Below are 20,544 nucleotides of genomic sequence, written 5' to 3'. Positions count from 1 at the left end.
CCCAGTGAAGAAAATGCCCTAACTTTTTGTCAAATATAAGAATAACAACGTATTTTCTTTAGAGACAGACACTGTATTCACTCATTTTTTAATTGGTTCACTCCAAAATTCTGGTCTCACAAAAATGTGACATTACACAGTGTGGAATTTTCAAGTACCTTTACCCAATATGAAAGAAAATTTCAGTCACTAGATGGTTAGGTTTCCCTACAACTTGAACTAGTATTGTGTGTAATGAAGTGATAGAATTCACATTTCATAAGAAAAGCCATATAAAGGAAATAAGATATTATTTTTCTAGAAAGTGATTTATAATAATACTGTGAAACTTTTTTTTTAAATTCCTTTTTCTCAACATTTATAGAACAGGCTAACATATATTGAGAGATTTATTATTTGCTGATATTCATCCATATGGTAGTACCCACCAAAAACCAAGCAGAGAGTAGGAGCAGAAAGAAAGTTAGGGTCTTGAAAAATTACAGATTAATAGTTAATGCTTCCAGTTCAAAATCAATTATGGTCCAGAACTTATCAGGGACTCACTATGAATTTTGCTGTTGCTGTTTTAAGAGAAGACTCAGAAACATACAAAATAGCAAAATATTTTAACTATGCAGGTTGTGTTCTTGGACTCTTCCCCCATTTTTGATGGCATGGACAGACCACTGGAGCAGTAATTCAAGCAAAAGGCTAAAAGTTAAAAAAAAAAAAAAGAGCAAAAAACCCAGGTTCTGTAAATCAGAACAGACGCAGCAAAAAGACTGGAAAAGTGGAAGCACCCACCCCTGGCTATACCTCAAAGGTGCATAACCATTTCTAAATATAGACCCCACTTATGTTTTTAGGAGTTGTAAATCAGGGAAAACAATTTTTCCATTCCCAATTATATATTTGCACCCAAAGCAAAAATCAACCAATTTCTGGCTTTCTACCAGTTTTGCTTGGGCATAAAATTTTCTGACACTTCACCAGAAATGTCAGCATTAGTTATAAGGCAGCTTTAAAGAAGAAAATAATTTTTGTGACTTGTACGTAGCTCCTTTAACCCTATCAAGATAAAAGAGGGAAGTGACCTGATATCCATTGTGTTTCACTTATTAATAAAAATAGAACAAATTATTTTTCTTAGTAACCAAATACTTCCTTACAGAAAGCACAGGTCTAGAAATCAGTGAGAGGAGGGATTGTGTTTGTTGTACTGTTATCTCCCCAACCCTGAGCACATAGCCTCCCAAGAAGAAGGATTTCAATGAACACTCTAGGAAGAAAGGGAAGAGAAAGGTGGAGAAAGGAAGGCTTGCAGGAAAATGACAGAAAAGAGAAACAAAAATAAGAGAAGGAAAGAAAAGTAGTTCAGATGAGGATCTTTTCCTTTGTCTTTGTGCTTTTCTTTTTCTTGAACTATCCATCTGACATGATAGAAAACCTACCACCTCGTTTTTTTAGGGCCACATGCATGAAGCTAGGTATGGTGTCCACTGGAGGTATGCTGTCTAGTCCTAGAAAAAGCCCCCAGCACAACTCTCCTTGGGGGCCCAGAAAAGGACAGGAGGGGTGAGATGAACCTAATGGAAACTCTTCTCGGCACTCATCCATTCACCAACATCCAAGGGCAAGACTGGCTGGCATGTCTAGGATGGCATAGAGCTAGAGTCCAAGCCCACAGGCCCAGTAGATGCCTCTGGAAGAGGTAATATCTAACCTGGCACTTGAGGGAAAGGGTTGTCATAGGAACATTGGGGAGAGAGTACAGAAATGAACCTAAGAAATGGCTGCACAACAGCTGGGACAGTTTTCCCCTGGTGCTCAAGGATTATGGTCTATGAACAAATACCCATCTGAGAAACTGTAGCTTGAATAAAATTGAACAGGATTCTTTACTACAGGCCTTTTCTGAGCTTTTACTATGTAAGTGGAGTAGAAGTGGTAAAAAAAAATTCAATTTACAAATCAGAAAGGATTGATCTGAGGGGAAAACAGTGCCTTTATTTACTATCTGTACTAACCAGAGCACAATATTCAAATTTTACAAACTCCAGTTTTCTTTTCTTTACCATGGAAGAAATGTCAGTTCAATCTCATATGATTGTTATAAGAAGTAAATACTGGGAAAAAGTGACCAATTCAGCCCTGGCACTCAGTTAATGCTCAATTATATTATCAATGCTCCTGTTATTATTTCTTCTTATTATTACTATTACTTTTATTATTATCAACTTGCATCATGAACATAAAAAAGATTGTCATACACAGGGTTTCTTTTTTCTTTTTTTTAAATTTAGTACAGGGTCTACAGGGTCTCACTACACAGATTGGACTTGTAGTGATCCTCCTATTTTCAGCCTCCCAAGTGCTGGGATTACAGGTGCCTGCTACCACACCCAGTCTCAATCCCCCTCTCAGCAGTGTGCCCTGGGGGTGGGGCCGGCACCTCAGGCTAGGGATCAAATCCCAGCCCCTGTGTCTGCCTAAGCAGGAGCTTTAATCCACGGAGCTATCTGGCCAGCTCTAACACACAGGGTTTCTTAATTAGTTTCATTTTTCATCAGCAATTCTTTAGAAATGCCAAAACAGCACACAGTACCCAGCTTAACACTTAATAGGTACTCACTATACATTTTTGGAAGAAATGGAGCATGGAACGGACCTGGGGAACTTATGGGAGTAACAGTATGCTCTGGGAAGGGTGTTTTTCAGTATTTTTTTGTCCTCCATTGCCTAAATGGGGAGTTACTTCATGTTTTGCTAGAACAATGAGGAATTGAGAGCACAGTGCCAGCTCTGGGGAGTTTATTTTGGTAGAAGTGTTTGAAGTGACTCCGTAACAATGAGCTCACCCCTGCTGTCAGGTGCCAGCCATCACTGGAGCTTGCTTGTGGGAGTAGCCCAGGCCCACCACCAACAGCCGCTGTCAGACACATGATCTCACACTCCCAGAGGACCCCAGAAGTGCCATTCAAAGACAGCACCCTTCTCTCCAAAAGGGGACACATTGAGGCCCAAACAAGGAAATGGCTGATTCAGGATCCAAAGCAAGCTGGGGGATGGAAAAGCCAAGGAAAGACCCAAGCCTTCTGATTTTACTTGCTTGGCTCTCTGGTAGGATTTTGAACCGAATCCCAAAGGCTATCTTTTTGTTTTCTAGTCAGTTCCTACACACATTTATCAAGATAACCTCATCTATCATAAGTCACATGCTAATCTCACAAATAGTTCCTAGAAATGAATAAACTTCATACAAACCCTACCCTGGGCACAACACACGAATCTCTCCAGCTTCCCACTGCTTTGTACTTAGAGAGATTCCTGACAGAAGTGAAATTACTGGAGACCTGAACAGTTTGCATTTTACCAAGCCCAATACTTAATACCTGTCTATCTGTACTTAAGCTTGAGAATCTGCATAGAGTTGGGAAAGGAAACGAGGTCACTAAAACAGCAGTTAGAAGGAGAACCTCCCATGCAATACAAAACACACAGGAATGTTGAGAAGTGGAAGTCTGTAAGGGCAGACCACAAACTGCTGTAGTACGAAACATCAGACATGATTTTTCTAAAATCCATGATGTGCAGAAAAAAATATGCATGTATGTACACATATATGTATTGCAAATGAAAGCCACATGAAGAAAGCACATGACCTAGAGATCTTACATTCAACTCAATTGTTATATTTTACTTTATTTTAACTGGTAAACTGAGATGTAGTTGGAAAAACATATATTGTGAACTGTGGAAATTTATCAAAGCTCACAAAAGCTTTCAAGCATCTAAGCATCAGTAATGACATAACCAGAGATTACTCAAAAAATTGTAGGTTTTCTCTAATATGTTCACTTGTAGCAATAGGTTAAATGATATTGCAATGATATGAACTCTAATTTGAGCTTTACAATTTATTCAACTAGATTTGGCAAGTACATTTTTATCAAACCAAATTAATACATCCTGCCCTTTCTCCAGATCCACTGCTTACTCAAAACTCAGCCCAGCTCTAACTTTGCACCCTATCTCAGATATTCAGAGCTCATGTTTGTTAACCATTAAAAGGGGAAAATGAGGAACCATACAATATAGTTTCTGATGGACAAAGCACAGCAGAATGTGGATGAAAAACTGAACGACTACTCAGGAGACCTGAGGTATAAGAGCAAAAAAGGACCACTGTCACAATGGCTTTACTATCAACAGGTACACATGAGGGGCAGCAAAAGAAAGGTGAAATGAGAAAGACAGCAAATAGGAAAGGCAAGGAAGAAAGCTTAAAGCTTCATTAACTTAGTAGATCCAAAACTTGGAGGAAATGGCTTGGGTGCCATATGGCCAAGCCTCCTGCCCACTTCCCATTATGATGTCTGGGTTTCTGTACCAGATTAGGTCTATGCCAGGGGATGAATTAACACTCATTAACTTTTTGGTAATCTCTGAATGGATCTCTGTTGAGATCCATGAAAGTGGGGCTGCCTTCAGTGTAATGAGCTCCAAGTAGTTCCCATGGGAATAGCAAAGCCTAGTGAAGGAGTGAGAGCCGCCAGCATTGGAAGCTGGAGATGGGACACAACTACTCATCTGACCAGGATTTTAAAATTATTTGCTACTACAGTAAAAGCATAGTTCTAGGGGTTAAAGAATGATATAAAATAAAGGACTCAGACTCTGAATAAAACATAATATGGTTCATCACTAAAGAGCAATGGGTGTGACTAATAATTCAACACTTTCTTTTTAAATACCTAGACAGCTTTAAATCAACCAGTGAACATTCTTTAGTAAATTCATGAACTGAATGATAAAGAAATCATTACTTTTTACTATGTACAGAAAGGTAAGTCTTCCTTGAGAAAGAAGAAATTATTAACAGGAGTTCCATATTAGAAATCAAATCCAGGATGCTCAATATTGCACACATAGTCAACAGGGAATCTAGTTTTACACTTGGTTCTGAATGCTGAGCCCTGAATAATTAAAGTATGTCTTTTGACTAATAAAAATAAATGTACAAAGTTAAATCCAAAACAATGACAGGAAATACCATATGTATACAATATGTTACTAACCCACTGATAATTTTCAAAAGTGACTTTAAAAAAGTATTGTAAATCTTTCAAAACAAAGTGATTTATTAAGCGCAAATTCTGAACGGGTTTACACTATTAATCTTTTAAATTGTGTCATGGAGAGATCTTTTGTTCTCCAAATTCAGCATCTTGCATTTGTTTTCTTCACAGCCCCATGCTGTTTCATCATTCAGTCAATTTTGTGAGCTGCTCTGGAGAAGTGTATTAGGGAATTATCACAATAATTTATTTTCCCAAGTTTATAATCCAGAAACAGGTTTTATCAAATAGTTCCACAGTGATTTTATTTCCTTCTTCTTCTTCTTTGCCTTTTCCCACCTATACAGCCTACCTATAAAGTACACCTTCGCTACGCATGGAATGAAATGGGAAAAAAATGTAGTGATCAGAGGAAAACCATTTAGGAAATGTGTTGTTAAACAAAGTGCAAGCAATAAATTGAGCTTAGGAGGGAAAGGCAGTTAGAAGAAAAACTAAAAGTACTGACCTGAGCGTCAAGCTGATTGGAGCAAGGGTGAAAGCAGCGATTTGGAGGATAAGCAGAAAGGAAAAGGGATAGCAAAAGAGAATAAAAGGAAGGAAATGCATTAGTTTTAAACACAGCCAAACAGATGTTGTATTAGCAGGCTTTATAACCAAATGAAGGTCAGTAAAGCAATTTTTAACCGATACTATCCTCAAAAAGTCCTGGGTGCACATTGTAAGTTGTTATATCAAACATCATACATCAGAAACTGGTATCTGCTTTCAAACACATAATCATAGCAAACAATCATGTGAACCAGAGGTGACAGTATTTGCCTTTTGCTGAAAGTATTCATTTGGAGAAAGCTCCTATCTGTTTGCATATAAAATTTTATTATTCAATAAACTGAAATTGAAATTACTAAGATATCAGACATGGCACTAAGCACCAGTCAGATAGATTTTTATTTGAACCAGTGAGTTGGATGGTGATGGTCTACGAGATATTTTTCCTTCTTCCCTGGAAACCAAAAAGGGCTCAGCAATTTGGCATTCAGTTCAAAGATTTCCAGTTTTGACGCTCACAGAGCATTGGACGTAGTAATGATCAAAGGCTGTGTGGGGAGGGCTGTGAGTGGGGCACCACCTGCCTATCAGCCTCCTAAGCCAGGGAACAGCAACTTCCAAAGCTAAAAGCAGAGTTGTTCAGTTGTGAAAATGAGGTTCCAACTTGACCTTGAGAAGAACCACATGCCTGTTAACTTATTAGTACAAAGACATCTAACATGCCGCTTTAATCAGTCAAAACAGCATGCCAAGCAAATATTAGAAGAAAAAAAATTTGGATCATCTTCTTCTAGACTACTATAGGAACACATAACAGAGATCATTTTTTTAACCTATTAAGAACCTTTTACAAAAACAAAGTGGATAAACAAAGTACTTTATCAGCTATACACTCAGTGGGACCCACCATTCCACACAATTAGGAAGCTTTTTAAGCATTTCACATAGGAAGAAAAAATAAAACAAAATAAACCCCAGGATAAAGCCTAGAACATTTCAATGACTTCAATGTTGACTATAATGATAAAAATTAGAGAAAATTCAAAATTAAACACATGATGAAAGGATTGATTTGCTAGTTCCTTGCTCCTACAGAGTGCTCCATGATCATAAATATACAGATGATCAAAAAAATGTGTTAGTTCAGGCAATGGCCATTGGGAAGACTTCCTCAACACTAGTTCCAGCTGCCATTTGAAATCCTTCTGGATCAGAGATAATCGAGCTAAGGTCTGTGGCCAAGTTTTAGGGAATCCCATACTGCAGAAGTATGCAAACATTTAAGATTCAGTTGCCTTTTCAAGGGTTCCTAATTTTCATCAAATTCTCAAGGTATCCATGACATCTGGGATCCACCCCAAATGGCTGCAAGGTATGATGTACAGCCACCTGCTGCTTGTCTTAAAGAATTCCCTTCAAATAAATTAATACACATAAGTCAAAATTGCTCACTGAGAAGAGTATGTGTCAAAAGAAATAGAACTGCTATCAAGTTTTTGCATGCCCAATAAAATTTCTAGGACATATTATGATACTTTATAAACAATAATAATAAAGCTTAAGTTTTAAATCTTCTGAAAGAAACCAAGGAAATTATATCAGCACATTATTTGAGTGGATTAGAAGGAAAAGCAATAGCTTTTTGCTCAATATTAGATAAATTTCTGTTAGGAAACTAAAAGTCGTTTCTCAAGGTTCAAATGTCTGGTAGCACTAGTCCTCCATCCAGACAATTAAGTGGTATCTTGTTATCTATTCTGATGTTGTCTTAAGAGTAGCACCCCAGGACCCAAAGCTCACCTCCACAGAGGGGAGAGATGTGACTAAAGGCTCAGTTTAAATGTTTCCTATTCTGTGGACAAACACTAGCAAATGTCCTAAGAGATTTAAGATAATTACATGAAAGGTCACCAGAATGATATGGTCTCGTGGGTGGGATACAAGAAATCCAGTGGCAGTAAATCCTGTTTGATAGACTCTGTCATTGTCTTTTCCCCTTAAGGCATCAAGGATTAATTTTGAAAATTCAAATAAAAGTAGAAGAATTTCATGGGCACTGTCACAAAAGTGCCATATATTTTACTGCCTTTAAGGTATAATTAGCTATTTGTGCAGCAAATACGATATCCGGCATTGTTGATGGAAGAAAGCCTGATTTTGACCAATTCAAGGGCTTGCTCAAGGCCCACTATCTTTCTTGTTGCCAATTCGTAAGAGCAGCCAACAGGCCAAGGCAAAAGCTGCTAGCTGGGCCACTGGCATCCAGTGCAAGAGTTTGCAGGCAGAAGGACATGACAGCCACATTACAGCAATATGCCCCTTGAAGAGCAAGGTCTTTAAGGGCTGATGAAAAACATCATTCATGTGGAATGTGAGGGGTAAGTGCATTGTGTAGGGGCCGGGGAGATAGCTCAATAGAATAAGTGCTTGCCTGGCAAGCGCAAGGGCCTGAGTTCAATCCCCAGTTCTGGAAAAAAAAAAAAAATGCATTGTGTAAATGCCAGCCACATGTTGTTTGGACAATTCAAGCTACAGAAAATAAAAACTGGGAAAATTAGCAGAACAGAAAGCAAACATAAACTGCTCTCTGAGAGTAAAGCATAACAGTGTTAGGGGTATCCAAGTTACTCCTAAACCCGTACCTTTCATTGCATAAGAATAAAGTTCTGGCATATTTTAGAATATAATTGCTTTTTCAAAAAGGCCTTTTCACTCTGGTAGGTCATATCACAAGCCAGAGATCACAAATTTACTTCAAAATTTAGATTTTCAAAATCACAAACTTAATGGTAAGAGTTTCTCCATGACTTCAAAATGGAGATATATGTCATACTGCTAAGAAATCGTAGGTCCCAATATTATGAAGTATAAATTTTGCAGTTTAAGCCAGCAAATGGAGATACCGCCCAATGTGGAAAAAGGCTGCCTGACAACTCAAGGAAGATGTTTTGGTCAGAATCCACATGTAGCCCAGAAGATACTGCTTCATAACGCCAGCCCAGGCTGAGCCCTCCGTTTCCCAAGAAAATTCCCTTCTGGATCACCAGCCTCACCTCCTCAGGGGTCTGGACTGGGTCACAGACATTTCCCAGACTACGTTGTGCTGCTGGGCCCAAGACACAGGCAGGCAGAGGCCTGGGATGGAGTCAAGTCCCACCACACATTTTATGAATTACAGTGCCTGGGAGGCATCAGCTTTGGGGAGAGGCAAAGGCAGAGATAAAGCAAATGTGCAGAAAGTACATAAAGATAAATGCCTATAAAATCACTGCTGCTTTAATGGATTCCATATTGAAGAAATAAAACTGTGAATATTTGTGATGATTTAATGGCAAAAGTGTCTAGCTAAAGCCTGTTTGTCCAACTAGACAATTAAGCTATTTGTATGTATATTTTTATAGTAGCTGATCCTAATTTTCAATTACAGTTCTGGGGAGCTGGTTCAGTGGAAAAAAAAATTCCTCATAAAAGCTAATAAATAAGAGGCAAATCTCTTCCTAGCCCGGCCATGAATCCTATTCAGGAAGAGATCTGGGCTGGCTCTGTGGCTCTTTGGTACCATATGCCTATTTGGTACTGGCCTAGTTTCTCCATGTTAGTGAAAGGGATCATTCTCAGCAGCTCCTCTGTCAATCGTGGGCTCAAAATCTCTACTCTGGTTCTTGGGATGTCTGCCACCTTAAGAAAGTTACTTCATCTGCATACGCTGTAGCTTCTTATTTATAAAGCATCATAGTAATGTTATTTCTGCATTGTAGGTAAGGTCAAATGGCAGAACATATTACAGGTCAAAAGTTTAGCAGAGGAACTAGAACACAGTGAGCATAAAATATACAAACTCTATTCTGGTGATTGTGATTATTATCACTAAAATTATTTGTATTATGATGTAGGACAAGTGCCATAAGGCTCACTGCTTCTCAAAGCAGTAGACTAGCTGTATATAGTCTTTCATCTTTCTGATGCTTCTCATTTCTAGTTTTCCATCTTTCCGGTCCTTCAAGGATCAATCTCCAGAAACCCATTCATTTTGTCAGTTTCATTTTGTTTCTTTTCTTTTCTTTCCTTTCTTTCTTTTCTTTTTTCTTTTTTTTTTTTTTACTAAAAAAGATATGGTCATAATTGCTCTGTGATTTCATGACTGCTTTTTATAAAAAAAAGTAAAGATTTCAGTTCTTCAATATAACTCCAAAGATCCATGTAAACAGATAAACCTTAAGTAAAAAGTGTTCCAGCTATTAAGAACCAGAACACTGGCAGAATATGTACACACTTTAAAATTAAAACAAAGCCTAAAAAGATTTTTATTTGTATAGTTAACTTACAAAACAAGAAATCTGCTGGGGAGATGGCTCAGTAGAATAAGCGCTTCCCTGCTAAGTGCAAGGGCCTGAGTTCAATCCCCGGTTCAGCCAAAAAAAAAAAAAAAAACTTAAAAAAAAAAGAAATCCTTGCCTTAATTCTTAACACTAATCATACTGAATCAAAGTTATATGAGATTATAAACAAGCTAATGCTAACATTGTTAAAAGAAATTATAATTGATTTGTATTTACATGTATTGTATTTGGATATGTTGAAGTTTTATTGGGAACTAACCTATCTATTTAATACAGAGCTAATTAATATTGAGAATTTATTTATTTTAGCATTCAATTGTCCCTAATGATACAATTATCCCATCTTACATGGGAAGTAGGTACTTGCAAAGCATGATACATTTTAATAGGTCATTAGAGATTCATTTCTAACAAGACAGAGCCACACAGTGCGCATACAGGAGATGCAAACTTGGAGGCTAGGTCTTTCACGAAAGCCCATCAGCTTTCTGTAAGATCACAGAGAGCTACTCTATATGTCTTAAAGTCCATTAGAGCTTCACAGTTGTCTTGATCAGAGCTGGCAAACATTTGCTGATTTATTCAAAATTTTCTGATCTTTTCCATATGGACTAAATCTAGAAAAGACAAATTCTGCCTTATTGTTGAACCAATGAGAAATCCTAGAAGGTTATAGAATTATGGGAGATTATTCAGAAAATTCTTTCCTTATGAGGTATTAAAAAATCATGGATAATAAGCTTATTTTAGAGACCATATTATACATAAATATAATATAGATACAATTTATCTAAAAATCTAAATACTTTAGAACACAAATATAATCCTCTTTAGACAGAATTTGTTATCAAGTGAGCCCTATTCAAGCATACCTACTTTGCAATGGCTTATGAGATCTTCCAAAAAGATAAATCTCAAGGTTGAGTTTTCGTGATGTGTCAGATGTACTCAAAAAAGAGGAACCCCCTCCATCTTGACTTAAAAATTACTAAGCATATTCTAGCATATCCTTTTGATCAAGACAAACCTAAACCACAAATGCTCATCTTGGACAGGAAAGATCTGAGGTTTCAGATCACAAATGTGCCAACCTTTTGGTATGACTTTGCTGGCACAAATGCTGGATGATGGACATCACTCAAGACAATCAATCACTATTTTCTTGAACACCAAAGAAGCATATAATCACTCAAATATAAGCTAGTTACCATCATCATGCCCTGTGAAAATACAACATACCTTTTACCAAGGCATGTGACTCACATAATTTATTTCTAGCTCGCAATACAAACATGAATTCCAATGAATCACAACCTGAACTGGGCAACCTAGCGTTCAGTGTTCACTCACCATTCATGGAGTTGCAAAACTTACCTTTCAAGCTCTGCAATCTTCTTGTCCTTGTCATTCTTTTCATTCTCTACCTCCTTGAGGATCTCCAGCAACCGGTCTACTTCTGCTTGGGCCTTGCTGCACTCATCGCGGTAGTAAGATGCCTCTTTATCAAGCTGTTTTAGTCGATCTGCAAACTCTGGGTTCATCCTGGAGTCATCTTCAATATTATGTGCCTTCAATATTACATTTTTAAAGAATGAAGTTAAGAAAAAGTTTTAAAATAATAGCTAGTACAGTCACCAATGGCCCAGAAATTAACTCTGGAGAGAGAGTGACCAACAAGAATAATGGGTATGCTGTCCCTGAAAAGGCAAAATGGAGAAAAAAAAATACACAGTTCAGGACCTTGCAAAATGTGGCTTTAAAAATATCCCACTATTTCATATGAAGAGTTTCTTTTCTAATTGATTAAACACTGCTTCTTGTAGCTTTTCTTTCCACCAAAAAGTAGGAGACAAGGTGGACATAGAGACTACGATATCTTTGTTCCTGCTCTGGTGAGCAAAACTAAGACAATTTAATTCTAAAACGCAAAAGATGATTTAAACCAAATTCATTGCTAATGAAAGAGCACAGTATTAGATTGTTTCCCAAGATCCATTAAGGATATACATATAGCCAGGTAACATGTAAGAGACAGACGGATGAGTGAGCACTTCATCCTACTGAGATATGCCAGCAGAAGATGTAGTTTAAAAGAAGACTCTAAAGTGGGGAAGGACTTTTCAGCCAACAGACATACCCATCAGTCTTGTTCTCTTGAATAAATGTAACCTAAACCAGGAGGAAGATGAGCTAATCCATGAACAAGCAGACAAACAAGAATCTGCAAACACATGCATGGGTGGGTGGCAGCTGTACACAGGGGAACAGACACAGGCAACAACACAGCAACAACACTGCAGAATAATTTGCAGCCAAAGTATTTGTGGTTTTGTATGTATGTACGTACACATTATGGCTTTTTTCCCAAAATAAACTTTTGGCTGAAATATTCCGAGACAGATGGAAATAACACTGCACTGCAATGTTTTGCCTACCCCTTGTTTCCCATTATTCCTAATTGACTTCTTCAAAGAGGAGGCAGGGAAAAAACAAGTAGTTTAACAATAGTGCACATTCAACAGAGAAAGTTCAGAGAAGTTGTATATGTATGTATCTCCACAATTCATGTGTAAGTAATAAAATGTTAACAACTTATTAGGATTGAAGTTGTTTTGTTATATTGGTATGTAGAGCAGATATTTATTGTGCTCTTACATACTTCTGAATTTCAGGGAAAAACAAGGCAAGCAAGCTATAGCTACTGTGGGGTCAAATGAATCATGCATGGTTAGAAAAATTAATACTAATACTACTGTTAGAAGGTTGACAGTCTTTGCAATGGTTTAGTAGAAAAAATTCAAAAATTAGTATAAAATAAATTTCTTACTTATGACAAAACAATCATTTTAAAAATAATATTTTGGCATGTAACATTATTTAAGCATGAGGATAAAGGAGGAATAATTTTCTTTCAGGGACTGTAATATTTCTTCATTTAATAAATAACTCAACTTAATGCAAAAGAACTTGAAAAACACAATCTGACATACTATCAGATAATGGTTTACTTTGCTTTATCAACATATCTCAAAATACCATTTATTTAGTATGTGTTCTGGATTTCATTAAAATAGATTATTACATTTTCATTATGATTAAAATAATCTAAAAATGACATCTGATCTAATATGCCTTCAGGGGTTGACTCATCTAACATTTTTTAAACTCACACGATGAATATTTAAATTTTCTAATCTCTACTTTAAAATGTACTTTATATTAAAAGACAGCACTCTCTATGGCTACTTTTATTTGTGTTAAGAATCAACTCACTACTTTTGTAACAGAAAATCCCTGAAAACATTGTTTTTAAATAGCTTACAAAAAATCTTTAGGTTAACTTCTTCCGTTCTCATGCTACCATTATTCTACAGCAGCTAAATACTGTCTCATATATTCCTTCAACTATGCAATCAATGAGTTTAAGATCTTTTTTTTTTTTAAAAAAGCACTATTTAGAGAGCACTATGTAGAAATACACAAAACAAATGAATAAACATGTTTTGGTTGCCCATTTTTATATACAGTTAAAATTCCTACCCAGTTCTGATTTTTAAAGATTCACAAATGAGCCACTGTGGTTTATCATGGTCGCTTTTATTCTTATGATTATTATCATTATCATTACTTTTTTAAGTGGGTATAGGATAACTACTTGTGTGACCTAAATCTAGTCCTGCACCTTACGTCTATAGGCAAATCAATTAGCCTCTCAAAGGGCAGTTACAACTACAAAAGAAAAAAACATGAGTAGATGTTATTCATTTGTGTTTTTATTATGATTATTATTTTATAATACATATTCCAGAAACAGAGTTTGTCATACAGCTAATAGGCTTCTTTAATTTTTGTCCAGACACTACCTCCTACTCAAAGAAGTCTCTGTGGTAGGCGTACAAAAGGCCAGTTGGATAGTTGCAGGCAAACAAGAAATCCTTTCAGATTCTTGAGAAGAATCCACAGCCCGTTGTCAATACTGGATAAAATTAGATGAGCAGGAAGTCTTTTCCAATAAATAAGTGCATGTGGTAAAAGGTTCATGTGAATATAAAGATACAGAAAGCCAGTGGGGGAGGGGAACACAACGTTTGAATCTAGACTCCAACACTGATGACTTCATACAATGCTGAAGTTAGGTCCTATTACTACAATAAAGACCTCCTCGCCAATATTAAACCTTGCGTGGTTCCTATTAGATGATTCTTGCAGGTGCTAATGATTCTTTCTTTTAAAATGAAATGTCCCATGAATATCTGTGAGATAAATATGTCTATCGTATCATCTCCTTATCAATATCTATTGATCTCAGGCAAAAGAATTTATATCAAGTTACTTTGTCTCAGTGCCAGAATTCTTGGAGGGGGTATTAAGTACAAGTATATATAAATACATATCAGTTTAAAAATGTTTCTACCAGGCTGAGGAGAGTATCCCAGTGGTATAGCACTGTGTAGCATATGCAAGACCCTGGGTTCTACCTCTAGCGCAAAAAAAAAAAAAAAAAAAAAAAAAAGTCATATAAAGATGTGGTAGTAACACTTGCTTCTTTGCTGTTGTGTGAAGACAGTGATGGAGTTTCCCACAATTGTGAAGTCCCTAATCTGTCTTAAGTGTTGGAGGCAAAATTCTCCACAAAACTTGATAAATATTTCAGGCAACCAGTTTTATTCAGTAAGAATCACAAATTTTGAGGAGAAGATAAAACATTTAACCACTACAGTATGAGTGTGGTATTTTGTGATCTATAGACTATCACTGCAGTGCTACTACACTGAAAAATGTAAGAGGAAATTGAATGTACAGAGCCAGTGCCTCCTTCACAATTCTAAGGCTAGAATTTCCTCTAAAACTGGATAAAGGGAGGCATTTTATTTATATTTAGTTAGTACTTCTGTGTTCTCAAATTATGACAAGCACTCTTTAGTATGGGCTGACAGACTAAATTCTTCACGGTGATGAAAGGAGATAAAAGATTTAGTCTAATGATCTTAGACATGGCAGGGAAAAATGTTTCAATAAATCATTATCATAACAATTCCTACCATGATATCATTCAAACCTATTCAAGACTTAAACTGATGAATACACAGTAATGATTTCCTTTAAAGGATATTCAGGTTTGAAATTAGCTCCCCCACCTGGAAGGTACTTGTCCATTGAGTTCTAAGATAAACCAGCTTCAGTCAGTCTGGAATCTAATTCTTGAAAGTGCACATGGGTGTGGGCTTTCCCTTTTTAGAATTTATTTCTAATGCATCTCCCCAACTATATTGTCACTTCTAATATGAAAGCCAAAGTCATATCAAGGAGCACTCCATTTTTAGTATAGAGATTTAACTCTGCTGATTAAACCACTCTGTGTAAAGGCAAATCTAGACAGCTGGTTCTGCTGTAAAATATTCTTGGAAACTCTTAGAGCAACTCTTGAGAATACCTCATCAAAACGTGGAAGCTGAGGAATAACATGGCAGGAATACCTGCATTACATAATAAATTAGTGAGATTTTAGGATCTCCAGATTATGTCTCTTGCATTTCCATATGTAAGGAAAATTTCCTACTAAAGGAAATAATCAAAACAAAGTTTGAGGCCTCAATGATGTGGGAAAGCCTCCACATTTTGCTGTGAACAGACTTGAAAGCCTGAGTCAGAAACAAAGAGATATCTAGGCATGACTCGGGATGTAGCATCCCATGCTACCTAACAGCTATTTTAATGAAAGAAGGAAGAACTACTTCAGGAAATACAGTGAAACTTCGGATTAACACTGTACAAAAATTAAAGAAGCAAAATGTGACTAAACCCAAAACTGGAGTTTAATACACACAACAATTTATCTCATTTATCTTATAGAGATTAGTCACTGATTATTTTCAATTAAAAAAGCTTCATCATTCCAGATCCCCAGAAAGGAAAGCATTGATATTGGCCCAGAAACCTGCTTTGATACAAGGCAGAGAATATTCAATTATATAGCATTCTTTTTTTGAAATGGGCTCTAAAAATGAAAAAAAATCGTTTCTCTCAAAATAAATAAATAATTGGTCATGGCCATAATGTGCGGGCAGAATGTTAACTACTGATTCTGGTGGTGTTTTATCGGTGCAGCTGCTGTGTTTTAGCAATCATTTGATAAGTTAATGTACTATGAAAGTACAATTCTTAACTGCACAACACTTCAGTGGTGCACAGTCCATTGACAGTGCTTCACTATTCCTTTCATGTCTTAACAGTAGAACAAGTTATATAAACTATTTTCAACATTTTTAAACTTTAAAAGAAATAATAACATTCACATAATTCTATGTTATGAACAAAATATTACCTAGTAAACATAGTTTCTATAGGTGATTAAAAAGCTAAAACATTTAATTCACTTAAATTCATTTCAAATGCAATGAAGTAATGTAAATCCAAATGACAGAGTCAAAATAATACTTTTGGAAACTAAAAATGATGTATTTTGCTATACTATACCTTCTCGTTTTAAAGAAAATAATTATTTCAGAGTTTAAGCTAACTATATCTAGAATATGTAAAATTTACCCATTAAAACAATCATACCAAGAAGTTTCTTATAGATGGAACAAATAAGATATATAAATATGAAAAAATACTCAAAAAAAATCATGTTATAAACATAAAAAGAATAAAAGTATGCATCTAGTACTCTTTAAGACCCCTTAAACAAAGGTGATTATTAATGTAACTCCTTTCATCTATGGAATTTTCTAAAATTAGCAATGTAGAGTCTGAGATAATTATGCAAATCTTCTAAAAAACCTTTATATTCAAATCATAGTATTTAATATTACTTGAGTTCCTTAGATACTTAAAAGGCTAGAGCTATTGAAGGAAGTGTGTGCGCATGTGTGTGTGTAAGACTCTATGTACACCCTAAATTATCTCTTAATTGTAATTTTCTGCTGTGGAATATAGTTTTAAAAGTGCATGAAATACTTTTCAGAAATAGGCTAAAAATGTCTTAAGAAACTGTTAAGTCTAAACAATAATTGTGAAAACATTTATAATTCAGTCCATCATGTTCCAAGGATTGTATAGTCCTACAATGACATATACAGCAGGAAGAACTCACTGAAAATTAGCAAGACTTTCATCTCTCTGGAATGAAAAATGTTTGATCTTTTTCTTCTAAACCTTTATGTAAAGTGTGAGCTCTGCAAACCATGTTTTCAGAGGAGATGGGATTTCAAATGGACAGTAACTAGGACTGAGGGGATGTAGGATGGAGACCCTTGTGGGTAATATCAGAGGAGTTTCAAGGTCATCTTAGCCAGTTTACCCCTAGTGCCTGGCAGCAAGAGGGGCAATATGAAAAGCACTAAACTGAGGCACTCAGAAGTCCTAAACATTTATGAAAGATTTCTAATACCATCTCTGAGCACAAAAGGAAACAGCAAAAAAGGTATCTGAGACTACTAAAAATATGTTATCTGTCCATAATTAACTAAAAGAAGAAAAAGGACTCAACTAAAGATAACCTGCACAGTGTTTACAATGACAAAACTCCTCAGGAGCAGAGACCAGTAGTTAAGCTGTGGAAAGGTTTTTATTATGAGAAATAATAAGGATACAAAGCAAAACTTTAGATTCCTAAGAAATGGCACTGACTATCACTTAGTATAATGGAGAGAGTAAAGTAAAAGAAAAAAGTAAAAGGCTTATTTCTATTCTGGGGGAAAAAATACAATAGGACGCCAAAGTTTAATCCTTGCCTGCTCTGAGTGAGTGAAAACTGACAAATAACTGACTGTAAAAGTATCTTATGTAGCAAAACAATTGTAGTATAATTCACCAAAAAATGTGAAATGTAGCCATATTAAAAGTAAACATAAAACAATCAATGAAATTTACTAGGTACCAATAACTGGCTAGAAACTAAAAGAAATATATCCTTTGCAACAGAAATTTAAAAATTACCAAAGTTAAAATAATTTAGAATTTTACATTATCTTTAAAAAAATATAACAGGCTTCTAACATGAAAATGTCAAATATTATGGTGAAAACACTGAAAAAATAAAAGTTGTACAAAGTTTACGAATAGGATAAAATACTACTTGAAATACACTAAGTACTACAAAATTGTTTTATAAAATTAGTACACTCAAATTAAGATAATCAGAATTGTGCTTTCTAATTAAAAAGGTGATCCTAAGGTTCACTAGGAATGATAGGAAATGAAAGGTTAAAAACCTTATGATGAAGTGAAAAATTAAATGAAGGTAGAATTTGTTTCTCTAGATGCTTAAAACAATTGTGAAGTCATAATAACTGAAAGCACATGAGAGCTTAGTATACAATGAGTAGTATCAAGATCAATAGATAAAGAGAGAATTACTTGATAAATAGGGTGGGGGTAATTAAAAACAAAGAATCTCACTTGTCAATATTAATAAAAAATAAAATAAAGGCAGCTAATGGGGCAAAATTGCTATCAAAATAACATTTCAAAACTTTAGGGCTGGCCAAATAGCTCAGCAGATTAAAGCACCTGTAAGCAGGCACTGGGGCCAGGGACTTCAATTCCCAGGCCTGCCTTGCTGGCCCCGCCCATGGGGCGTGCTGAGAAGGCAATTGAGACTGGGTGTGGTGGTGCGCACCTGTAATTCCAGTTCTTGGGAGGCTGTAAACAGGCAGATCACTATGAGTCTGATCTAGTATTGAGACCCTGAACACCCTGTAGACCCTTCCCCAAAATACAAAAAAAAAAAAAAAAAAGTGTAAATATAGGTGAATCAAATTAAAGAATGACTTCAAAGAAAAGAGGCAGGTAAGAAATCTTTAAAAAGACAAATACAGTTCAAAATCCTGTTTTCACTATGTATAAAAAAATTTTAAAAACTACCACATATCTGACATAAATTCTATCTAAATCATAGACTAATACATATAAACCAATGAACAAACCAGTAAGTTCAAAAGCAAATACTTAAATAACTTAAACAATTTACATCATAAAAAATATATGCAATAATAAATGTGTTGAAAAACTAAAACGTCATTAAAGAGAGGAAAGTTCACAAAGAAAAAACTACCTAAGAATTTGCCATATTCATGTAAAATGACAATTTCAATACAGTCCAGGATGTGGCCACATTTAACCAGTGGAAAAAATGTGGCCTGGAAGAATTTATTTGAAGCACAACTCAGCAGGGACTATTAGTAGCTTTTAAAGATCATTGGTTCAGAAATTTACTCTACATAAGTAGAAGGAAATGTAATCAAACATAGAAAGATATTTTTCAATATTGGTGGAATAAATAAATAAAATGGAATGCTATACAATTATTAAAAGAATATTTTGGAAGAATAGTTAATTAGATGACAATGGTATAAAAGTTAATAAACACTTCAACACAATATCATGAAAACAAATAGAGTATTACATGAGCAAATAAGGACAAAGAAGAGGGAGAAAGAAAAGAAAAAAGGAGGAAGAAAGAGGAAAAGAAGAAAAGAGAATACCAACAAGAAGATGTCTGGGGAAGGAATGATCCAAATGTTCCTCACGATTATTATCTCTGTGCACTGAGACAGCATATATTTTCTTTTCTCTTTTATCCTTCTACAGTTTTGCAGATTTCTTACTGAGGTCATATATTATCTTTATAACTTGGGAAAGCAGTCATTTTAAAAAGGACTGTAAGAAAGAAAAATCCATCATACTGCATCCCTCCCAGCCCCAAGAATTGGACCTGAGACTATCTGCAGGCAAAGGCAGACCAAATGAGTGTTGGCTATATTCCCAGGATGCCAAACCAATGGGGTGGCTTAATTAATTTAGCGGGAGGGGAGCAAGGACTTTTGAATTAGTTGCCAAAAAGAGTGGAATGTTTGTTGTTGCCTATTGGAGACTCATCGTGGTGCTGAAGGGAAGGAAAAGTAGATGTTGTCATGTCACAAATATTTCTGAAAATAGTCTAAAAGTTAATAGAGTTATTTCTTGATCCTATCTATCTTGACAGGCATAGGAACCTCCTACCATGGTCTTGGTAAATTTTTGCTGCTACAGGAACAAAACAATCTCCATCTGTCCTTTACACGCCCAGACCATGACATATGTAGATTTTTTTTTCCTCTCCCTAACTAGGAATTATGAAATTATTTCCATGGGGTTATGCTAAACCTCTTTTTTAAAAAGCCTAAAGAAAATGCACTTGTTTTCTAGGGTGAGTTTTCAAGCTTGAAGATACTACAAGCCCACTGCCTTCCTTCACTTCCCTACTGTTTTCCAGCCCGCTTATTACCACTCCCATCCAAGTGCTATGGGATAAGAAGCTTGGGTTGATTGTTTGCTGTTCTGCTAAAACCTGTACCTAGGCTAAGGGATTAATAAAGATGTTCTGAGTTGGATTTAGAAATTCTTATTGCACAAATAAAATTTGTAGAAAAGAACAGAGGGTAGAAACTGCCTGCTTAGGCAAGTGCAGGGACTGTGGTTCAATCCTTGGTACCATATGCAATGCTGTATCCCATAAAAGCAGCTCGCCAAATAAAAATGTTTTGTCCTTTATCCATAACACTCCTTTTACCAAAGTTGGGAATTTATACATAAGAGAAAATCCTAAT

General features: G+C 35.8%; 1 protein-coding gene across 5 annotated transcripts in view; it reads right to left on the bottom strand.

The window, feature by feature from the left end:
• Positions 1-20,544, bottom strand: part of Erc2 (ELKS/RAB6-interacting/CAST family member 2) — a 1,093,013-nt gene that overhangs the window by 503,085 nt on the left and 569,384 nt on the right. For 4 of the 5 annotated variants that reach the window (XR_002821190.1, XM_004631628.2, XM_004631626.2 and 1 more), the window contains 2 exons: positions 11,327-11,520; positions 5,569-5,580 (listed from right to left, as the gene is read on the bottom strand). Coding sequence is in view for 4 of the 5 variants with exons in the window: in XM_004631628.2 (XP_004631685.1) it covers positions 5,569-5,580; positions 11,327-11,520 (206 nt within the window). In the remaining variant the exon portion in view is untranslated. The remainder of the gene's footprint in view (positions 1-5,568; positions 5,581-11,326; positions 11,521-20,544) is intronic. The other variant, XM_004631629.1, reaches the window with a different exon arrangement.

Source organism: Octodon degus, unplaced genomic scaffold, assembly GCF_000260255.1.
Source record: "Octodon degus isolate 3935 unplaced genomic scaffold, OctDeg1.0 scaffold00043, whole genome shotgun sequence".
NCBI lineage: Eukaryota > Metazoa > Chordata > Mammalia > Rodentia > Octodontidae > Octodon > Octodon degus.
This window is presented reverse-complemented; position numbering and strand designations above follow the sequence as displayed.